The following is a 21,889-nucleotide window of genomic DNA, read 5'->3' as shown; positions in this document are numbered from 1 at the left end:
CAACCGGTCTTGTGCTCTTTGGTCTGTTTGGAAACGGATAGTCGAATTGATCTCACTCAATGATAAAATGATTTAAATTTGGGAACCATTTTCCCAGTCTTAGCAAACAATGGCTGACCCACGTTTAGCAATTTGCCAACCACTTTTTAAAAAGTTACGGTCGACATCACTTTATGCGCGTTAGAGATCACGAGCGGGACTTCATTGCCTTTCCCTTTCTCCTACAGGTTCGGAGGCCATGTTTTCCCAGCAGCCCCAGGACCTGGTGGTGGTGGCGGGCCAGCCGGTGACCCTGCCCTGCTCCATCCCCGGCTACCACGGCGTGGTCCTCTGGATCAAGGACGGCCTGGCGCTGGGGATCGGCAGGGACCTTTCAGGTAAGTGCGCTGGATTTGTCATTTGGCAACAAATACTAATGGTAATACTCCAAATGCTAAAAGTTGGCAGCCGTACAGAGCAAAATGCGATAATAATACAGTGTTTTGGCACTAACACATTGGCTTTTAATGAGTTCAAAAGCACTCTACATCTCAACATCATATGCGCGAAGAGACAGCAGTATTGTATTATTACCATCCATATTAAGCAAAAAAAAAAAGCTTTAAATCGCAGCTAATTACAATTTTGAGATCATTAGCGTCGGGCAAAGACAGAAGCAAAGTTTAATGTGAAATCAATAGTGCCACCGGTCCACTAAAGCAACAACCTTAAGCTGTGAAAATGGCCGTTTGAAAAGCAGGTCAACTTCTCTAAGCACAGCTCCGGAGTAATTTACTTCATTGTTAAATTTGAGAATTGAATGCACCCGCTGCCCCTTCGTACCCCGTTGCTGTGTGTGTGCGTGTGCGTGCGTGTGTGAGGCTTTATGAATATTAACGCACACTCCTTCAAATACATATTTAGCAGCTTTTTAACACCGACACATTGAATGAGCGAATCAGTTTAAGTGTCTGATCACCATTCATTGAATTATTATTCATTTCCCACCTGAAACATAAATCGATACTCGATCCATATCCCTTATGGAGGAGAGGGGATATCTGTCTTTGTCGTGAAGATATCTGATTTTTGGCGGAATCCATAGCCCTACACGGAATAATTGTACATTCCAGGCCACGGTAGCACAATCATCATCCAGGATCCAAAACATGAATTGTCTGTCATGATTGGGGGGGACGATAAAATGTGTAATGCTGTGTTTGACAACCTTTGTCTGCCACAGCACACTTTTGACAATGAAACAATCCCACGGCACATCGCTCTCCTGCTAACCACTAAAAACATCACAAACCTGTAAAACTTTGTTTAATATTACTATGGCCCGCTAAAAGTGACGCAGGGCTCCCAAACGATTTGCGAAAAAATCATTCCAGCAAAAGAGGCGGCGAGCGAGTGAATCTTCCCTCCCTCACCACACCTAAGCTGCTTTCACACATCAACTGCGGACATTGATAATTAGGTTCGATTGTCCGGAGTTACCCTTTCACACATGCAGCTCACAACCGGAGATTGTCCGTGTCGGACGCGTTTTCACTGCCTGGAAATACTCTGTCTGCTTAAGACGAGGGTGGAAGCCTGGGTGGAGCGTGCAGGAGGCAGGACGTGACGCAATGATGCCATGACGCTGCAAAGTTACAGCACACCCCAGATGGCAGACAAGGCTACAGTCATTTTTTTGGCATTAATACTCCATGTATTTGGACGTATCCACAATATACAACGGAAGAGTGGAAAGGAAAAGATCCACATGAAGGTAAATAACTGCCGCATGATGGAGACGTCATGAACACGGGACACGACCACTCGCTCGCTGCAAATTCTCCGGACAATTACCTGCTCTGTTCACACACGCCACTCAATCGGACATTACACGGACTTTGTACCCGAGTACAAACTCCAGGTAATGTCCGTTCCAACTGATTCGGACATTTGCGTTCACAGCTCCGGGAATGTCCGGGTAATTTCAGGGTCGCAGCGTGTGAAAGCAGCTCAACTCACTCTTCGCTAAGCGAGTCGCCAAGAACTGAATCGCAAAAAGGAGTGAAAGCCTTCACCGCTGTTAATAGTCCTGACTTTCAGTGTGGAACTGGATCTTGTTCGGGTGAACACAGAGCCGCCATTACGCTGGAACTGAATTAGATGAATTAGAGCGGCTTTGCAATTTTGATCTTGCAGTGGAGTTTGAAACTTTTTTACACGGCACACCTGGCGAGCTCTCACTGCACACTGATGTATTCCACCAGAGATTAGGGGGGGAGCCTTCAGCCCTCTGACCTTCAGCGACCAAGGATAACAGTCGGTAATTAAACCTCGGTGGCTGACAGAGCCCCAAAAAAACACAAAAACAAAACCTTCATCCCCATCCCCCTAACCAGGTTCTTATCAGGCCCTGGTGGAAGGTGAAGCTGAGGGGTTTGCAGTAAACAATGGTCCGGCAGCCTCTGAGGATGATGTGTGGAAAGTGAGGCGAGGGAAGGTAAAATACCTACGATAACAGATATAGAATGGAGCAAAAAGAGAGGGAAGGAGGGGGGGAGAAGAGTGAGATAAAGAAAGGAAAAAATGATTTTACAGCGGGAGAGATTGATTTTACATGGTAGCAAAGCATTGTTTTTTCCTTCTCGTGTTGAAAAATAGAATGGCGTTCAATAATGACACACTGTTGTGTCCAACGAAAGGATGAATCCAAGCAACTATTTCCAAAAAAATGTTTATTTTAGCGACTGAAATGGTCATTAATATAATATTATAAAACCGACCAACCCGCCCCCCCTATATGTACATGAAATGGTTGAGTCCGGCCCAGAAGTGAGCCGTATGCAAAGGCAGCAGGCAACTGATTGGGGCCCCAAAGAGAGTCCTCCTCACGGGCTGACTGGACTGGACTTCACAGCATTGACAGCAACAACTCAAATATAGAATCCCCCACGCAGCGCCCTACACATGCAGAATCAAAACGAAGAGGAGTTATCCATCCGATAGCGATGAAAGAAGAAGAAAAAAGAGGGGGAAGAAAAACAAATAGGGCTAACATTATTGTGGCTATTTTCACACAAAGATTACATATTTTTTTTTGCTATTTTAGCTGAAATGCAATCAATACAGGCAAACTTTTTGGCATGGTATTTATACCTCATCAGTTGTCCCTGCCTGTTGGCTGGACCAGATACCCTGTCCCCCCATCCCCACACCCCATCCAATGAACCAGCCCTACTCCCACCTGAAGAAGGTGAGTCACTCAGCCTACTTTCTCAACCTTGGCATAATTGCAGGAGGTCCCGGGGGCGTTTTTTAAATATTTTGTTATAAAGAATAATAATAAATATTTTGTTCAATAAAGAAAATACAGAGGAGTCAGAGAGGAGTGTCGTGCTCCGAGAGATGAAAGACTGAGGGTATTGTAAAACAAGCTGCAGAGTGCGAGTTTTATGGAAGGGATTCAGAGGAGAGATGGCGCTGCACTGTGAAAGATGCCGTTTAGCACTTTACTTACGTGTATGAGATAGTTGCAACAGCAAATAGTGAATTACACTGCATTCTCACTGTTGCACACATGTGTGCAAACTATTACAGATATTCTTATAGCTCACTGTCTGGGACTATTGGATGATAAGAGACCTGCACCTGACCTACCTCTACCAAGGTAGAGTTTTTAAAGCTTTGAAGGGGTTGATTTGGTTCTGGAAAGGTGCGGTTACATCAATTGTGCAGGGTTAGGGTGGCCTGGGGTGGTGGGGCTCAATATCTGGGGCTGAAATCTTTTCATGGGGCCCAAAATTGCGTGCAAATTTTTCTTATTTTGTTTTACATTTATTAAATTCATTTAATGTTTAATAAATAATATAATAAATAATATAATAATAAAATGATAATAAAAAAGACAATAAATAATAATACAAGTTTTGTATTATTATGTATTTTTTAATTATTATTTTATCATTATATTATTTATTATATTATCATATATAATTCTTATTAACATTTTGTTCTTGTTGTATTATTTATTAATTCTTTTAGTATTATTCTATTTATTCATCACAAAATATTTATACCCATCTTCAATAATGATGGTGAGTTTTTTGTTGTTGTTAGCTTTGAACTTTTTGTCAGCGATGATCAATGCTGTTAAATGTTAACCCATGAAGTAGTTTATTACGAGCATATAATGTGTCTAAATCCTTATCAAGGTTTTATCCTACCACGAGAGTCCATGGCATGAAAATGTTTGAGATGTTGGTCCAAGATATGGAGATATGAGGAAGTGATCCAGACCTTGAGCCATTTCAGGATGAATGAGTGCAAGCACAGCCCGTACACCAGTGCCCTTTACGGACCAACCCACTTGGCTTATGTACGAGGACAAGTGCAGTTTTAGAAGGAGGAGATGGGTCGCCCAAAACGGCATTGCCATGGTACAGATAGAGTCTTTAGAGTCATTCCTATTGAGAAAGACGACACAAACTGAAATAAAGTCCTCCACAGCTGTGCGTTTTATCACCCTCACCCACGCAAACGGCCGATGCAATAGGCGGTGAAAGAGGAACGGTATACACTCGTCGCTGGATCCACACAGCGGAAGGGAAGCGGCAGCTCTATACATAAAACATGGTTCGTGCATCGAATGTAGCATTTCCATAATATAGGTCTGCTCTGCTATTCATAGACCGGAGCCACGGCTCCACGCTCCACCTGGGACCTGTTTCCTTTCAGAGGAGCAGTGATTAAAACCAGAGAGCTCGTCCTCCCTTCAATGGAGGAAATCAAACACAAAAGGAACTGATATCGCGCCGTCCCACCTTAATTTCGCATCGGCTCCCCCTCCCGCGATGCATCTCTGCGAACGGCGGCGGCCTCAAGCGGGGCAGGACGTGCCAATCAGCGTCCTCAACGTACCCCGTCGATTTTATCTCGTTTTTCAGCGCGGCGGCGACGAGTTCCGTGGACCGCCGTGGCGAAGGACCGTTTCGCTGCATACCTCACCAGTTATGACCTCACCAGTTGTGTCCAAACATGAACAAATACTGCAAATAACAAATAGACTTCACTTGCATAGGTACGACAAGATGTTAACTGTAAAAGTGGAACAGGTGAGACGACGTCAAATATGGCAAATAGACCTACACCCTTTACTTATGCCTCCTTGTAGAACAATTCAACCGTCCTCCAACTGCAGGACAAATTGTGATATTCTGACATTGTCGAGCATTGGCATTACTGTGCTACTGCTGGACAACTTTATTAAATAAACCTGCGCAGATTAGCCTAGTTTATTACACGGCTCTGCGAAATACCAGATCCTGATTGGTCAATAGCGGCGATCGGCGATTAATGGTCGTTGTTACCACTTCTCACGCTTCGTGCTACATCTCGTGACGCGACGTAGAAACTATAATGGAAAACTTGACGAGGTAAACGCAGATATGAGAAATTTAACACTAATAAGTAGAGTAGAGTAAATACTTGGCACTTTGTCACAGTTTTAGCTACGTTGCTCTTAAACTAGGCGCACTGGTTATAAAACAATTTCAAATCAATATTCCGTCTCAACGTATTCTTTTATTTAGCAAGTGGACGTGTGATAAGCATGCCAATGGCAGCCAGCTGGACGCCCTCCCTCTTATTGCTGTGCAGCCAGCCGGTCATTATTTTGTTTTGTTTCTGTCTTTTGCAGCAAATTGATTACGCAGGACATGCATGCAAGTATAGCAGGCCGTACCCAACTAATATCAACTACATGAACCCCTCTTCTTCTACGTCAGTATGATGCGCCTGCACGCGTGCATCTAACCTTTGGCAACAATTCCAGGGATACGTCAGCCATACCTCGTCCTCCGACAACAAACTGAGCATCGGTCACCGAGTCCCAGCTCGCCTACGTCTATCACCTGATGGTGACACTGTGTGAAACACATTCTCGGCAAGGGCTATAAATCACCTGTCCACACACACACACACACACACACACGCGCGAGCGCGCGCGCACGCACACGCACACACACACACACACACACACTCCAAGACATACACCATTGATCCAGCCTAGGGACAAATCCATTGCTGCCGTGATGGATTCATTACTCCTTAATGGGCCTATTTTACATTGTTTGCTTTGGGTAACACGCTTTGTCTTCAGAATTCATTGAGATCAATGGGAAGTTATAGATACACCTCGTGAGCGTCGAGGTAATCAGTCTCACCTTGTACCGGCAAAATGCAAACATCATAACAAAACACAATTGCGTATAACATTATGTTTTAACAGCCGGCGAAACAGGATACGTACATTATAGCCGTTGGGATCCTCGCTGTGAAGCATAGCGCGGCAATGCAACCTCAACGCCGACAAGCAAGTAATTATTTTCGGGTGGCCAGAGGCAAAGCCGAGGTAATTGACTAGATCGGTTGTTTGTTTACTGAATAACGGTAATCTACACAATTCTGTTCCTCTCTGGGATTGGGTGGAAGTTAGAAGGGCATATAAGGTGTGGGGGGGGACACACGCTGGCGACAAAAGTCAGCTCAAGGTCTTCATCCAATATGTGCAACGGTGATTATCCCGCCGATTCCTCGACGGCCACATTGCGCCCAGATCTCATCAACGCGTACGAAATGGGAGTGAAATGGTCGTACGGGTGACTTTGTCTGCGTAATTGCGGCCGGTCCATTTTGAATATTACACCCGGAACAGTGGCAAAAAGCAGAAAGTTCATTTCCAGTCAATGGTTATCGCTCCCGTTATGAATGTGAGCGTTTTAGATGTGATCGGTTCTCTTTAACCTTTTACAACCTGCTTTTAAAGTGGCTGCGCACTACCAGTGCTGCTAAATGGACAGGTTGTGGTGAAGTCATGCGGAGAAGGGGCTTTTATCTAGGTAGCCGGCTTCATCGCAAATCACCCGCTAATGCCGCTTACGTCTGCGCTCACATGTGTTTGGTGGACACTTGTTTAACCTTCGTCTCCCACTCCGGGGTGTTTATGTTTATGCACCTCCTTTTGTCCTCTGTCGTCGCGCCATAAAAGACCCTGAAAGGGTCGCAAGACGAGCTGTCCTCTTCTCTTGAGCAGCATCCGCGTTATTGTGCTGCTGCCAGACCAGTTTGTCCGATAATAAATCGGCACAGATTATCGACTACTTGTGGTGCTACAAACTAGGGCCCTTCACAGTGGCACGACATCCCTTTCGCTTGGCGCCAGCGTCCTGATCACCCTTGGTGGTGGTTCTTTTTGCGATAATGACCGGGTGGCTACCGGTTATGCCCTTACCCACTCACTGTTTTGGTCCAATGTTTTTCCCTTCATCCTACCTCTTTTAAGCCAACTGAGCGCGCTCGATGCGGGGGCCACGGAATGCAGAAAGGGATTTAATCGGCCGTGGCTCACCCCCGACCAGCGTAAAAATGAGGCCCCGGGCTCCATAAATGGAATGGAACTCAACGGAGCAAACATCAAGTAATTGGACTTTAGTACTGCCGCCCGGTTTTGGCCATTGGACAAACCCTTGGATTTAGAAGGTTTCCGAGGTGCTGGCCGGTCTATTATGTTCCTAAACCCTTATAACCTTACTTTAAAAAGCCTCCGCGCATGGCCAGATACCAAGGTGTTTGGGAAATCTCTGAGACGAACATGAGCCATCGCCTGGGACCTTGCTGGGAAATCAATATTTTACCTCTCGACATTTGTTGGCGGGGATCCATTAGTCAGCTCTGGTGATGATGATGGACTTTTAGGAAGCAGGAGCGAGAGTGAGAGGCTCTGATCACAACCGAGCAGCCTTTAAAAGATTTCCCTCTTGCTCGGCTGTGATATTGTCCAAGTTCCGTTCTATCCCGTCCAAATCCTTTCATCATCCACCCGTTTATTACGGACCTCAGGAGGAAGGGGCGATATCTCTTTTGCCGGCAAATTTTCGACTTTCTCATTCCATTTCACACGTCTTTAATAATTAGAGAGAGGAGAAGAGAAACACGGGCGTCTTCAGAGAATGGCCTGAAGATGTTTCCCATGAAGCGTCCAAATCAAATATTTCCTTCTGCTGATTTGTCCCATCCAGCGTCGCTCGACACCACCCTCCTGATGCCTATTGTGATACTAGGCACCAAGATATTTTAAGCCGTCTGATTGGACTTGTGGGTAAAAATGGTCAGGTCTCTCTCTTGGATATTGCCGCTGCCTTTTCTGGGCGTTATTAAACTATAAATCATTTTAAACATTTCACTCTAGCAAAAGCGTTTGTACTTTGTGATAATAAAACCTGGTTGGGCTCCTTGAAGGCTGGAGGCTCAGCACTCGCTCATTTGCATCGCCTTGAGGGTTATAAAAAAAAAAACATGTCTTTTTGAGTTTTATTGCATTTGCCCGGCGATATTAAAGTGTTATAAAAGTAGCTTCCTGCATTTGTGCAGTCATCGATGAATAACACAGAAACACATCTGAACTCATGTGATAAGTTCAATATATTGTGATGATACTGTAATAACTGCAAAAGCATAACTGTAATCATACTAATGCTAATACTAATAATACCAGAACTGTACATTAATACTAATCGTAATACTGCAATAATGTTGAGGACACTGCAATAACTTTGTAATATGGTAGTAATAATTCATACCTACTCCTCCATTCTCATCAACACCGGTATTATTGCATACATAATTATTAATCCTGTACAGGATATATATATATCTAAATATATATATATCTATATTAATCTATATTTATCCCCACAGCCATACTAGCCACCATACTGATACTTAGCCCCTGCTCTAGCCTTTTAATTAAATGTATCCTATGCATGGAATAACATTGTGTAATTCTGTACAATTTTAGATTATGTTTTGTTATTTGGCAATTTTTTTTTTTCTTGCTAGTTTTTTAAACTGATTGTTTTTTTTTGGGCAATTTTTGTATTTATTGTTTTTATTGTTTTACTATATATATATCTTTTTTATTTTTATTTTTATTTTAATGTTCTCGTCCCCCTTCCCAGGCTACCCACGCTACACGGTGATGGGGGACCACGGCTTGGGCGAGCACCACCTGCGCATCCAGCGTGTGGAGCTGATGGACGACGCCGTGTTCGAGTGCCAGGCTATCCAGGCTGCCATGAGGTCCAGACCCGCCAGGCTCACCGTGCTGGGTGAGCACCCCACACACACACACACACACACACACACACGCACACACACACACGCACACACACACACACACACAACACCAGCACATACACACAACAACACACAATGAAACACACACACTTGAACAGACACACAGACCAACATGCACACACACACACACACACACACACACACACACACACAATCACACACACACACACACGTAAGCGCACACTCAAACACAATTACTCCACCCACACACACATAAACTAACATGAATAAACAGGAAGTCGTTTTTCACCGCATGCCAACACATGGTTCACAGTAAATAGATAATGAACGATGGAATGAAATGTGATAATTCTCACAATGGGGTTTCCTATCATCAGGCATGGCTACACTCTCTCTTTCCTATTCAATTTACATCCCCCCCTTTTTTAATTTCCTTTCTTCTTTTCCCCTGCATCCGTCCACTTCTTCCGCGGTCCTTATGAAGCCTGAGAGGTTCCTGCTTCTTAATTAAACTTTATTGGGATATCGTTCACGTCGCCACGAATACGACCAGTGGCTCTGCTCTCCTCCCCCTCCTCCTCTCTCTCTCTCTCTCTCTCTCTCTCTCCCCTCTCCTTTTTTATTTCCTACTTGCGATGGTTCTCTCTCCCTCCCTCTTTATTATTTATCTATTTCTTTATTTTATTTTATTATGACAATAATAAAAACCCGTGATGGAAATATTTTCAGTGTCATTTTAAAGAGCGTGCTTTGCCCATGCCGCTGAAGCAAGTTTTATTTATTTTTCTGTAAATATGCTCAATAAGTTTGATAAAATTATTTTTTTAAGTGAAAAAAAAAGAATCCTCTCTCTGCGTCCCTCTCTCCCTCTCTCTCAATTAAATTAAAAGGGCTTTATTTATATGCCAATAATGCCGATGCAAATGGGAAAAGGAGGAAAAATATAATGAATGTAATGTCAAATTAAAACAGAAATATGTGATTGCCACAACTTAAAAAATACATATATCTGAAGATAACCCAAAATGAAAAACAGAAAAATGTCTCCCTCTCCCACACTCTCTCTCCCTCTCTCCCCACCGGGTGTTTCTCTTTCTCCCTCTGCCTGCTGGAAGGAACGAGGGGTTAGAAGTTAGAAGTGGGATGGAGGGGGGCGGAGGGGGCTCGGTGGGGTGGTCCGTCACGGGCCGCTGATCGGTCCTATCGATCCGGACGCATGAGAAGCGAAAGTAACGATTTGTGCAGGGGAGGGGGACAAGACAAATTGGGAAGAAAACCCCCCCCGGAGAATGAATTAATAATTCTGAATAGAGAGTTAGAATGGTTGAAATGCAACGGGTTATCGGGCCAAGGACAACGGGAGGAAGGGCGGGAAGCAAAGAAAGAGAGACTTCAGGAATTCAGGATACACCCCCGTTCTCTCCATTCAGCGAGGTCACCCTCCATTGGGTTTGCTTAATCGAGGCTCTACCGGGTCTTTGATGTTCACGGCTCTTTAAGTGTCAAAACGAATGTCAACAACATGTCGGGTAATTTATGGCCGCTTTTATTTATTTTTTTATGGTGTTGATTTATGATACACTGGTGTACTTACTTTTTGTCTCATTTATAAATGGTGTTGATAGTGTAAAAATGTTTTTTTTTCCCCTTTTCAAAATGTTCTTTAGACATCTTTCAAAGCACAAACGGTGCTTGCATCACCGCCTTGACCCTCAGTACGTTGTCCTGCAGCTCTAAACCCAATCAATATTGGACTCAAACACATAAAAAGTTTGCGGTTGAATTGGCTTCTCCTGGCCAGAAAATAGTCTCCTGAAGGTGAGGCAGGCCTGTTCTGCCAGAAAACCTTCCCACTCTCGCCAATGGTTTTATGGTGTTGTGGTGTCGTTATGGTGGTTTTTTTACATATACAGTGGTGGATAAAATTACTGGAAAGCCACCCTTAAGTAAAAGTTGAGATATCTTACTAAAAAACGAGTGAAAGTCATTCATTAGGATACTACTTAAAGTACCTAAAGTAACTGATGTTGAATGTACCTAAGTATCAAAAGTAAAAGTGTAAATGCTGTAAAATGCAAAATGCCGTGGAGAAAATAAAAGCCTGCCTTTTTTTTTGTTTTTGCTCCGATTTTATTCTGGTTGCCAATATTTCCATATTTTTCGCTAAGATTACGACGCACTTCAGTCTCTATATTTTGTTGTATATCTAGCCACGTCGTCGGTCTCCATCGGTTGTAGCAGGTGCAGGTGCAAGTGCAGGCAAGGCAGCATCGCTGCTGGAGGAGGCCGTCGCTCTCCCACGCGCTGCTCTAGCGGTAGCTCTCTGGGACAGGCCTGTGCTTGTTTAGAAGCGACGCCGCAGAAATGAAACCCGACACGGGCAGGGTTGCCAGGTGACTAACCTACAGACAAACCGCAAGACCTGGCAACTCCGAACACAGCTCCGGAGTGTTTGTTGACACTCAGCTCGCTGCCGATGTGACCCTTCTATTCGCCGACATGAACCCCGCGAGAACTGGCCTCACTTACGTCCCTGGTGCCGGTTTGCCTCCCATTTTATTCTGTAGTGAGTAACCAAGGTGTTCGGGGGAAATGTATTGGAGCAAAGAATGCTTTTTTGGGTTTAAATGTAACTCTGTAAAAATAAAAGTCGACACAAGTATAATAACTCAAGTATAGTTCAGATACTCCCAAAAAAATACTTCTCGACAGTTACATGTATATTTTCCTTATTTACTTTACACCACTGAACTGCATGAGGGTGGGAGCTCTTTCCAGCAGAAAAGGTTTGTTTAATCCCCTGCCAGGCGGGATGAAGACCTGAATGCATTTAGGGAGCCCTGGGCTGACACACAGGAAATAAATATATGCATCGTACTGTCAGTACTGGGAGCTGTCATTTAGTGATGGCCTCTTCTCCCTCTACCTGACTAAATGAACTGACTGAAAAAATCCTAAAAAACGTCACCGTCCCTGCCTCGTGACTTATATTTAGTTTACGAGTCTCATCTCTCTGACATTTCAAATAAAACTTTTTCTCCTTTATTCCTTCATACCTTACACGCCCCCCCACAGCCAAGATATGCAGCTAAACTATCGGCTTAAATAACATAAATAGCTTTTATAGACTCTAGGCTTCAGGATTTGACCTCCAAGACCTTGATCCGTGATCAGAATCAGAATCAAGTTGTTCTGTGTATTCAACTACATTTTCAAATCCAAGGAAAAGTAAAGATCGTGGTAAAGATCCGTGAATTGTAGATGAAAACAATCTGAACAGTCAAAATAAAAATTTCCATATATAAATATAGCCCAAAAAAGCCAAATAGGCAGAAACTGCCAAAAAAAACAGATCGATAGACAAAAAATTCCCAAAAAAGCCCAATATACAGTAATATACAGAATATTCAAAAAATAATTCTATGCACAGGATAAATTAAGTTCAAAAGGCTGGATGGATGAGTTAGTTATTACTATATTACTACTAAATGATTACACAACGTTACTACAGGTATAGTCTTAGTATCGCATTTGTGTTAATATTAATAATAGCATTAGTATACATAGTTACAGTATTACAGTTATTACAGGGTTATTAAAATATGTTGAACTTATGACATTATGTTCATCATATAATTACTAAGGTATAACATTGTCTGCAGTGTTATTACAGTGTTATTATGTGTTATTGTGTTATTATCCTGAACCCTTATTTCAGCAGCAATATAACTAGTGTGGCACTTCAGAAGTGCATCAATAATATATGTTTACAATGTGAAGTAAATAAAAAAGTAAAAAGCTCACCTTTACTTTAGTGGAACTGGGAGTAGCGAGGGATTGTATTGTACCGCGGCCTCACCCCCAGACACCAAAAGGAGGAGAGTCAAGGTCTTTTGAATTAGTGATGAAGGTGGAGGATGGAGGACAGGGGGGTTGGGGGTTGGTCCCCAAAAAGACCCCCGAGGCTAATTATATAACAGCCTGCAAGGCTGCCAAGGCTCCTGGTCCAGGCGGGGGGAGGCAGGGGAGGAAGACGCGGGGTATTCAGGGATTCATTCAATGTGAGAAAAAAAAAAAAGATATTGTAATTATTTTCATAAAAGATATATTTTTATTATTTTATTATTATATTATTTTTTATTTCCAATATGCATATAACAAAAACTATACAGTGTAAATATATATATATATATATATATATATATATAATACAAATAAAATATATATCATGTTATATATCATATAATTAAAATAAAAATAATATACTTTAAAATAATAATAATAACATAAGAAATCGAATATAAAAAAATCTTTATACTGTATAAGGGCAATCATTATATTGTCTTAAATTGTCCAATGTAGCATTCTGCATTCTGCAATCCTTAATATCATCCACATGGATTTGCACATAAAACACAGCATACACTGTCTAATGTAGGAGGGAACCTATTGTATATCTTACCTGCATTTGGAATCTTCGACACACAATATTTTGGGGACATTAGTGATACAGACAAAAGCCCAAGGTTCTCTTCTGAATCAGACTTGGGCGGATGTGAATAGATGATTTCAGCGACGAGCCAGTTCTCCTTAAGGAAAATCCTATTTGCATCCCCCCCCCCCCCCCGTCTCCCCTCTCTCTCCTCTCTGCTAATGACCAACGGACGCCCAAAGTCGTGTTTTCGCTCAAACCGCTCGTCCTCGAACACAGATTTCCCACGGCTCCATTCAGCCGTTCAGGAAGGAGAAATGGCTCTGTTTGCTCACATTTGTCCCGCCCAAGACAAGCAAGCGGCGGCCCCGGCCGAGCGGCGGAGCTGCAGTGTGGAGAGAGAGAGGGTCCCCCTAATCGCGGGTGATTCTGACGGAAAATCGAACGGTTATAGAATTCTGCCTTCTATGTGCCTTATATCAGCGAGCAGATGCATGATGATGGCTGACAGATTGTACGTGCTGTTTTTTAAGTGTTTCAACAGAAGGAGGAGGCAGCTCATTAACACAGCTTCAACATAACAGGACAAACAGTGTGCAGGTGTTGCCTTCCGTCCACACAATAAAGCAATTAGCAACACTAACGCCCATGGTTGTCAACAGGGTAATGACTGATGATATTAACCAGAGCATGATCAAACTTTTAGTGGGAGAGCGTTTCTAAATTCAGCGTCAATAACAAAGACTTCCTGCCACATTGGGGAACACCCACGCGCATACAGTACATCCTCATTCATTTGTTGTCATTTCTGTCCCCTTCCTACCTTTATTATCCTGCTCAATGCTCAATGTTCATCTTCTCATTTTACACTACTAACACTCTCACTCAAACGCTATTGCTGTCCCCCGGAATTTTTTTTCATAAAAATACAGGAAAGCGAGCTCTTGTGTTGCAAGATCAAAATTGCAAGGCTGCACGACAGTAATCAATCTAATCCATCAGTTCCAGCGAGTTCCATCCGGGGTCACCTGTACAAGTTTCCCACTGAAAGTGAGAGCTATCAGCAGTTACGGAAGATTCGACTCTTTTTCTTTTTGGATCTGGTTCCTGGCGAATCACTCGGCAAAAAGAGTCGTTCGATTTCTGATCTCGGTCCGGTTGTGCTCAGTTGGTGTGACGCGCCGCGAGGGAGGGAGGGCTGCCTGAGCGCTGAACGAGGGTCAGAGGAGTGGGTTCGGCTCTGAGATGTGAACGGAATGTTCTCGAGAATCTTTATGTCGGCGGAATGCGGAAAGAAAACCAGCGACGTTCAAGAATTGTGCCAAATATCAAGACCTCTCTTTTGCTCAGTAACTTTCTTCAGTTTGTCGGTCGAAGATTCACTCGCTGCGTGACTTGTGGCTGCCGAGTCATTTCCAGGGGACTTGTTATGCTCCTTTTTACACAAGTTAATATAGGTCTCTGAGGTCCCCCAAGATATGTCGTTGAAGTTTGCAAGGTGAAAATAATTCACAGATTATGCATTCTAGCCATTCTAACGTGCCTCCATACCATTGTGTTCCAAAGCAGGCTGTTTCTGAATGTGTAGCTTTAAATGAGCAGCCAGGCCCCTAGTTCTGCGAGCCAATGGGGTTTGAGCTTTACTCCGGGTCCCCGTTGTTTTGATCTGTAAACTTCCACTGGTTTCACGTCATCAGTCCACCAATTTCTGAACAAATTTGAGGCGAGAAATAATCATTCCAGTTGCTGAATCTTCACTCGCATTAGATCTACAAGGCCGCATTGAAAAGTTAGTTGTGGCTTTCATTGCCGTGCGCTAAGCTTGCGGGCGGACACCGCACCACGACACACGTTTTGTGTGGACGCTGAAAAATGAAATCAAATAAATCAAATAAATACATCCACAATGAAAACACAGTTTTGTTTGGCTTTGTTTGGATCGCGCGCCCCAGCCTGTATGAAAGAAAGAATTTTATTTTATTTTTTTTTAATTTTCACACCAAGTTTTCAGTTTTCACACCAAAATTTGTGGGTTAGGGTTAGGGTTCTTAACCCGCTAAAAATAGACAATTAACACCTTTCCCATTGCCAGGAGAAATGTTGTTTTCTCTGGCGCGTCATGTTCGACGCCACAAGCACGTTGGAAAAGGGGCATGTCATGGTTCCAGTGTAATTGGGAACAGAACGGTAGAGGAGACAGCAACTTAAACAAACAACAACATAAAACTATAAAACTTGATAAAAAGTATTTTGGGATTGTTCATGAACGACCCAGCGCTACAGTAGAAGCAGCATAGAGCACACGGACAGTCCGTTCTGTCCGTCCGGATGCTCCATCTGGTGGGCGCACCGTACCTCCGGCGGCGGAGAACGGGGACCGGTGGGGAGCGTGGGGGTTCTCTGCTGTGGTCCCTACGGTCCCCGCACTCACAACATTTCACGGTCCCCCATGTCGGAAAAAAGTCAATAACTTCTGATTTTGGGAATACGGGATGTGGGATATGAAATGATGGAATGATACACGGATATTCCTGTCCATTTACGCGCCAGCACACCAAATTTCAACGAGCTTCCAATCGCGCAGGTAAAGGGGCCAAAATTAACGGGTCGGCCCGGGTGTCCTGTTCACATCAGAGCCAATCAGAGATGGAGCTGATTAAAACCCGGGTCTATTGCACAGTCATTTGACCAAGGACTGAGACCGGGGTTTTTCCTTTCCCACTGGTGACAAATTCTGATTGTTAGCGGGTGTTAGCGGGTTTTTGGTGCAGTGGGAAAGGGGTATTGGGTTCCCCTCGTCTGCAGTTTTGTCCTGGACAGTTGGCTTAAATTCCTCTTTCTTTTAAATGATTTGTGCTGGTCTCTGCAGAGCACTTCCCATGCCTAGCTCTTAGCTTCGATGCTTGCGGGTCCTGTCGCCACTCTAGCCATGGGTGGAGTGAGATGGGGGGCGGTTCTAATTAGAATGAAGCCCTCGATGACGTAGATCAGAGCAGCAGAGCCGAATGCCTCGTTTCAGGACATGTTTTGAGGAAAAGGCAGCTCACAAAGAACTGACTGGGTTGTCTCATTTCACAGCTTGTGTGTTGGTTGGCCCATCAGAGACCCACATGTGCACGAGCATTGAAAAAGTGAGTTTTGCACAATAGATCACCTTTAAAAGATTTGTTCTCAACGAACGAATCGTACGGGAGTCTTGCATCGCTATCTATTAGTCGGCAATAATAATAAGCACAGTTCCACATGTTTCTGATTTTTTTAGTTCTTAGCAGGATAATGGAATAATGCGTTGGGTTTAATTATGTAAAGTGTGCTGTGGTAGAAATAGGTTGGGAAACACTGCTGTAGACTCCCTGATCCCTTAAGACTTAAATCACTCCCATTGTTGCTTTGCCCTCCCCCTGTTTTCGTCCTGTGATTTGACTTGTTCTGATGACCGGAGAAACGGATCAGATCGGCTTCAAAAAAAAAGCCCTCTAGGTCCGTTTCTTTCCTAGCCGTTCCCAGGCCCTTTCTGCGTCTGCGGCGGTCAAACAGCCGTACGGTGAGAGCGCCTGACGGGGAGGCCTGTGATTTGGGCCGGTGAGCCCAAGTACCTGCTATTGCCTCCGTCGGCGTCGGGTGTATCTCTCCTCTGGCTTTCTTTCTTCTTTTCTTCCCCTGATCTCTCTGTCGATCACAACTCTGCAAGCTGTCACGATGGGTGTGACAGGCGGAGAGACGGTTGAAGGGGGGAACCTCATTGACGTTCAGGACGCGGTAGCGGCAGCGTAGCGCTACCTTGTTAGCCCCCCCCCCCTGTCTGTATTATCCAGCTCCTTCTGAGGAGAGCTCTCACATCCGTTCGCCTCCAAATTGCTTTTCTACCTCAGCCATTCTTCCAGGAAGCCGATGCAGTGCAAGGACGTAGGATTGCTCTGCATGTGTCGGTCGCGGTCTTTTGGCTACGCTCATAACCCCCAACGTTTCCACCACACAAGTTGTTTTGTTACCAGAGCAAAGTGGACTTATTTGCCAACTTTGACTTACTCCAATCCAGGGCTCCAAGGAGGCATTTGGGGGGAATTGAATAGTTTCCCGCAGGATTTACGGCCCCTTTAGGTTATCTCGGACCCTACCGTCTTGGCGACGACCAGACTTACCGCCTGGCGGTGTCGTGTTAATTACACATCAATATGCTTCAGTCTCGTTTATGGATCGCTTTGATTATGCACTAAAAGGATATGATCTCACTGAAATCCAGTCATTCTGACTTCACTGTTTCCCTTTCGCTCGTTGAGGCCTCCATGCAAAGGGGGTTTATGATGGTCACAAACTGGCTCGGCGCAGTAGCCAGTAGCCTTGGCAGAGAACATGAAGTCTTATCTCATGCGGGATGAGGTGATGCGATTCGATTAAATTCTATCGGTCTGGTAATGAAACAGTGGCATGGCTTTATCTACTGAGGACCATGGAGAAGGTAATGTAAGTTGTGAAAGACAGGCCATTAGGACTTTTTTTTTTTTTTATCTAAGGCTCTCTTGAAATAATATCTTAGGGCGTAATAATCTGAAATTACTTGGAAATAGTCATGGTCCATCCATCAGTCTCATTAACCTGTAGTTTAAGGAAGTGTATATATACAGTATAGCTCGAGCTATTTCAAAGCTATTTCAAATTATTATTATACTATGACATGGACAGACTCAACTGGAGTAGTCGACAGCCATCGATGTGTCCGTGTCGCTAAGACCCCCAAATTAGTGGCTTATAAGTGCACATAATATGTGCAAGCAAATCATTACACATTATTGAGCCTTTATGAAGCATAATTGTTTCTTTGCATTCATCATTTATAACGCTCTCTGTCCTTAATGACATCCTTGTGAGCCATAAGCAGGGGTTAGGGTTAGTTCAGAGTTGATAGTTTAGGCACAAATTATGGCTCCGTATGGTACTTATAAGTCACCTATAGAACAGATATTTCAATAACATACACCTTACCTGTCAGGTTCGATGGCAATGAGCAAGCTTTGGTAATTTGGTTATAATTAATATCTTTTTAGGTGTATTGAAACATACTGTCGTCAATATGAAGCATATGGTGTTACTGGTACACATTTTTCACATTCCCAGCCGATGCCGTGTCCACGTAATGCCTTCCTTCGTGTTTCCAAACAGACAAACATTGTGAACAAATCCAGATATCAATGCCGGCTATGTTTGTGGAAATATGTATTCACTTTTACATTTACATTCATTCATTTAGCAGACGCTTTTGTCCAGAGGCTGGAAACAATCAAAGCATACATGGACCATCGGAGCAACCTCGAAGTGCCTGAGCACCTGTTTCTAGATTCAACCACATACAAGTACAAGATGCCGTAAGGAATCAGAATAAAACAGTGTCGTCAGTGACTAAAGAACATTTTTTTTATTCACTTCGTCACTTCTGAACATACAGTATATCTTCAGTTTGAGCCATTAGAACTTAATGGACTACACCAACGCTCCTTCTAACGGTTAGGTGATTGCTCTTTGTACAAAATCCATCTGTTACCATTTGGTTTGCGGCTCCTGGGTCATTACTGCGAGACTGTTAATGTCAATAATTTCAATCCTCATTATTTGATGAATAATGGCCAGTCCACTTCTTCCGTCTATCACAATTCTCAAGATTTGGGACATTTATCTCAATACACACATTATACTACTCTTAATTGGTGACATGCAGAAAATGTACCGACGTGTACACTATTGAAGTGCATTAGACTGTTTGATACTGTATTTTATACCAAAAAACAAGGTGCACGAATTCACCTGAATTCAAAAATGTTTGTTGAATTTATGTCAGCATGGAATGCAATCCACTCAGTTTGATTGAATTGACTTGTGTTGCTTATAAAGCGCTATACATGAATACTTATTCGCAATTATTTGTAAAAGTAACAATTAGAGGCTGAAACCTACAGATTTTATGCTGACAATAATACCTTTTCACTGATAGTTTTTTTGCAGAAAAAGTAAATAAAGGAGCTGCAAATAGCTTCGTGAGTGATAATTTTATAAAAATGTTGGCCGCCCACTAACCCAAACCACTCTCTAATGTGTTGTTTTGTTATCGCTCGTATTCCTCCCTCATTACAGATGAATATAAGCTTTTCTCCACTTAGATCTGCTGTTGTTTTCATCCATAAAAAGGTTTTGCACGGTCTAACAATGACGTCAGTTGACACTTAATGTTAATTTGCCCTTTCACTCTATATAAAGCTAATGATTAGCATTTACTTCTGCTCTCATGATTAAATTGGTCTGTTTTGATTAGTTTGCATTTAGCCTTGTTGTGAGAGACTTGCATGCGTAACAAGACTCCCTTCTTACTTTAAATGATTTTTTCACGGCCTTACAAGGGGTTGCTAAGTCTCACACCAAATTAAAGACGCAAAAGCCATTCCAGATTAAACAAATTTTCTCTAGACAAATGGAAGCTGCAGGCACGGCAATCTGCCATTGGTCGGCAGGAAGGAAGGGCGATGGGCGAGCGTTGGGCGTGTGTCAAAATTTTCCCACCGGCCACTGTCAACCCAACAACCTGTGACTGCCGATATATTTGTGTGTTTGTGAACCGCTCTCACTGATCGGGCTCGGATAAATCTCCTGCAAATCTGTCCTCAAAAATAATATCCAACGCTGGTGTAGAAAGTCTCCATTGTCCATCTCCACTAGTTCTTTTGACAACTCTTTGCAACTATTATGCAGAAAAAAAGACTTTAAACTTGCGGTCTAAGGCGTCGACACAATCCAAAAGCTGCACATGGCCTGAAGCTGATTGGATCCGTCCAAAGAATCTCTCCTCTGATTGGTGCACTGTGGTGGATAGTAAGCGAGCTTCTGATTGACTGAGCGTGGCGTCACTCGTTGTGACATCAAAGCCACGGGGTTGGCCAAAAGCGAGGACGATTCCACAAAATAAGCAGCGTGTGTGATTTCACCAGGAAGTCAAATGACACAGAGAAGCGACGCGTATTATCGGCGGCGGCGACACACTACGTTTTAAAGAAGATTTAATCATTTCCCGGGCTGAATTCTCGAGGAGACAGACCATTAGATTAGCAAACGAAAGGACAGAAACCGCACAATGAAATCGCCCAAAAAAGAAGCCTCTAATTAAAAATCACACCCAAGACAACAGATTTTAAATAGATTCATTTTCCCCATGTTTGACCTTTACTAAAATAATATTAATAATGGGATCGCTGATTGTTTTTAAAGGCTTCCTCTTCATTATGTCCTCATCCCCATGCCTATGCGCAATCTGGAGTCCTTTTTACCGCAACATTTTTGGGGGCAAGTTTCGTGGTAAACTCTGGCACTGATATGAAATGGAAGGACGAAATATAATCTGCGCCGCACCAGGCCTAACATTTCACGCAAGGTTTATTTTCAGTGGTTTTTCCACTCCAGTCGGTCTTCAGAGGGCTCCCTGTCCTCCACATTTACACACCCTATGTATTCGAGATGAGATTAAATCATGTTATCAGGAGAGAGAGTTTAGGGGTGAAACAAAGCCTTCTGTCCCCGAGGTCTGTAGTTGAAAACCACTGCCGTGCGAGATGTATATGTGGCCATTATGTGAAGTTGCCTGGCTTGTTTTGCGCAAACATCTTTTTTTGGTCCTCAGGGACTAGTCCATGTCATATTCTCTGCGGCTCAAATCTGATTCCAGCCCTGGCTTATTTGAGGTCCACCGGTAGTGAGAGGCGATCAAAAGGATAAACTGGAGGATTTCTCGCTTCCCAACTTGTTAGGCTATTTGAGTCGCTGCGGTTTTCTACGCTCTGAAGAATGGACCAGAAATAGATTTTTTTTCTTCTTTTTTCTATTATGTGGCATTGACATGTTCTAGAACGAGAGGAACGCGGTGAAGAATTTGGATGGGGAATAAAGAGCAGTGTGGGCTATCGGTTTCACAGAGAGAGCTTGAGGTAAGAGTGAACGCATTACGCCCGATCAATATTTCAATCCTGCCAAAACACACGGCAGCACAGCTTACCGCCCTCTGCCACCGCTGCAGAACCGTTCCCTTCCACCTCCACGGAGCGTTCTTCCACCACTTGTAGAAATCTGCTCCAATCTCCTCGCCTACTCAATCAAATGGTAGTTATCACTAGGTGGGTTAACGCGACTTACCACGCGTTTCTCGTCACGTCGCGATGGCTCTTATGGGACATATTGTATTATGTCGTTTCTCGTATCCTCGTGGATCCGGAGATCTTAGGCAGCCATTCTGGCGACAGCTGATTATCGCCGGTTTCCCTTCTCCTGATCGGTTAACGGGAATTGAAACTC

General features: G+C 43.6%; 1 protein-coding gene across 3 annotated transcripts in view; it reads left to right on the top strand.

Annotated features, from left to right (window-relative positions):
- Positions 1-238: 238 nt before the first annotated feature.
- kirrel3b (kirre like nephrin family adhesion molecule 3b) overlaps positions 239-21,889 on the top strand; it is a gene marked incomplete at both ends in the record, with an annotated part of 78,737 nt that continues 57,086 nt past the window's right edge. For all 3 annotated transcript variants that reach the window (XM_080006301.1, XM_080006300.1, XM_080006299.1), the window contains 2 exons: positions 239-377; positions 8,991-9,140. In XM_080006301.1, coding sequence (XP_079862427.1) covers positions 239-377; positions 8,991-9,140 — 289 coding nt within the window. The remainder of the gene's footprint in view (positions 378-8,990; positions 9,141-21,889) is intronic.

This window comes from Zeus faber, assembly GCF_960531495.2.
Source record: "Zeus faber genome assembly, chromosome: 9".
NCBI lineage: Eukaryota > Metazoa > Chordata > Actinopteri > Zeiformes > Zeidae > Zeus > Zeus faber.
This window is presented reverse-complemented; position numbering and strand designations above follow the sequence as displayed.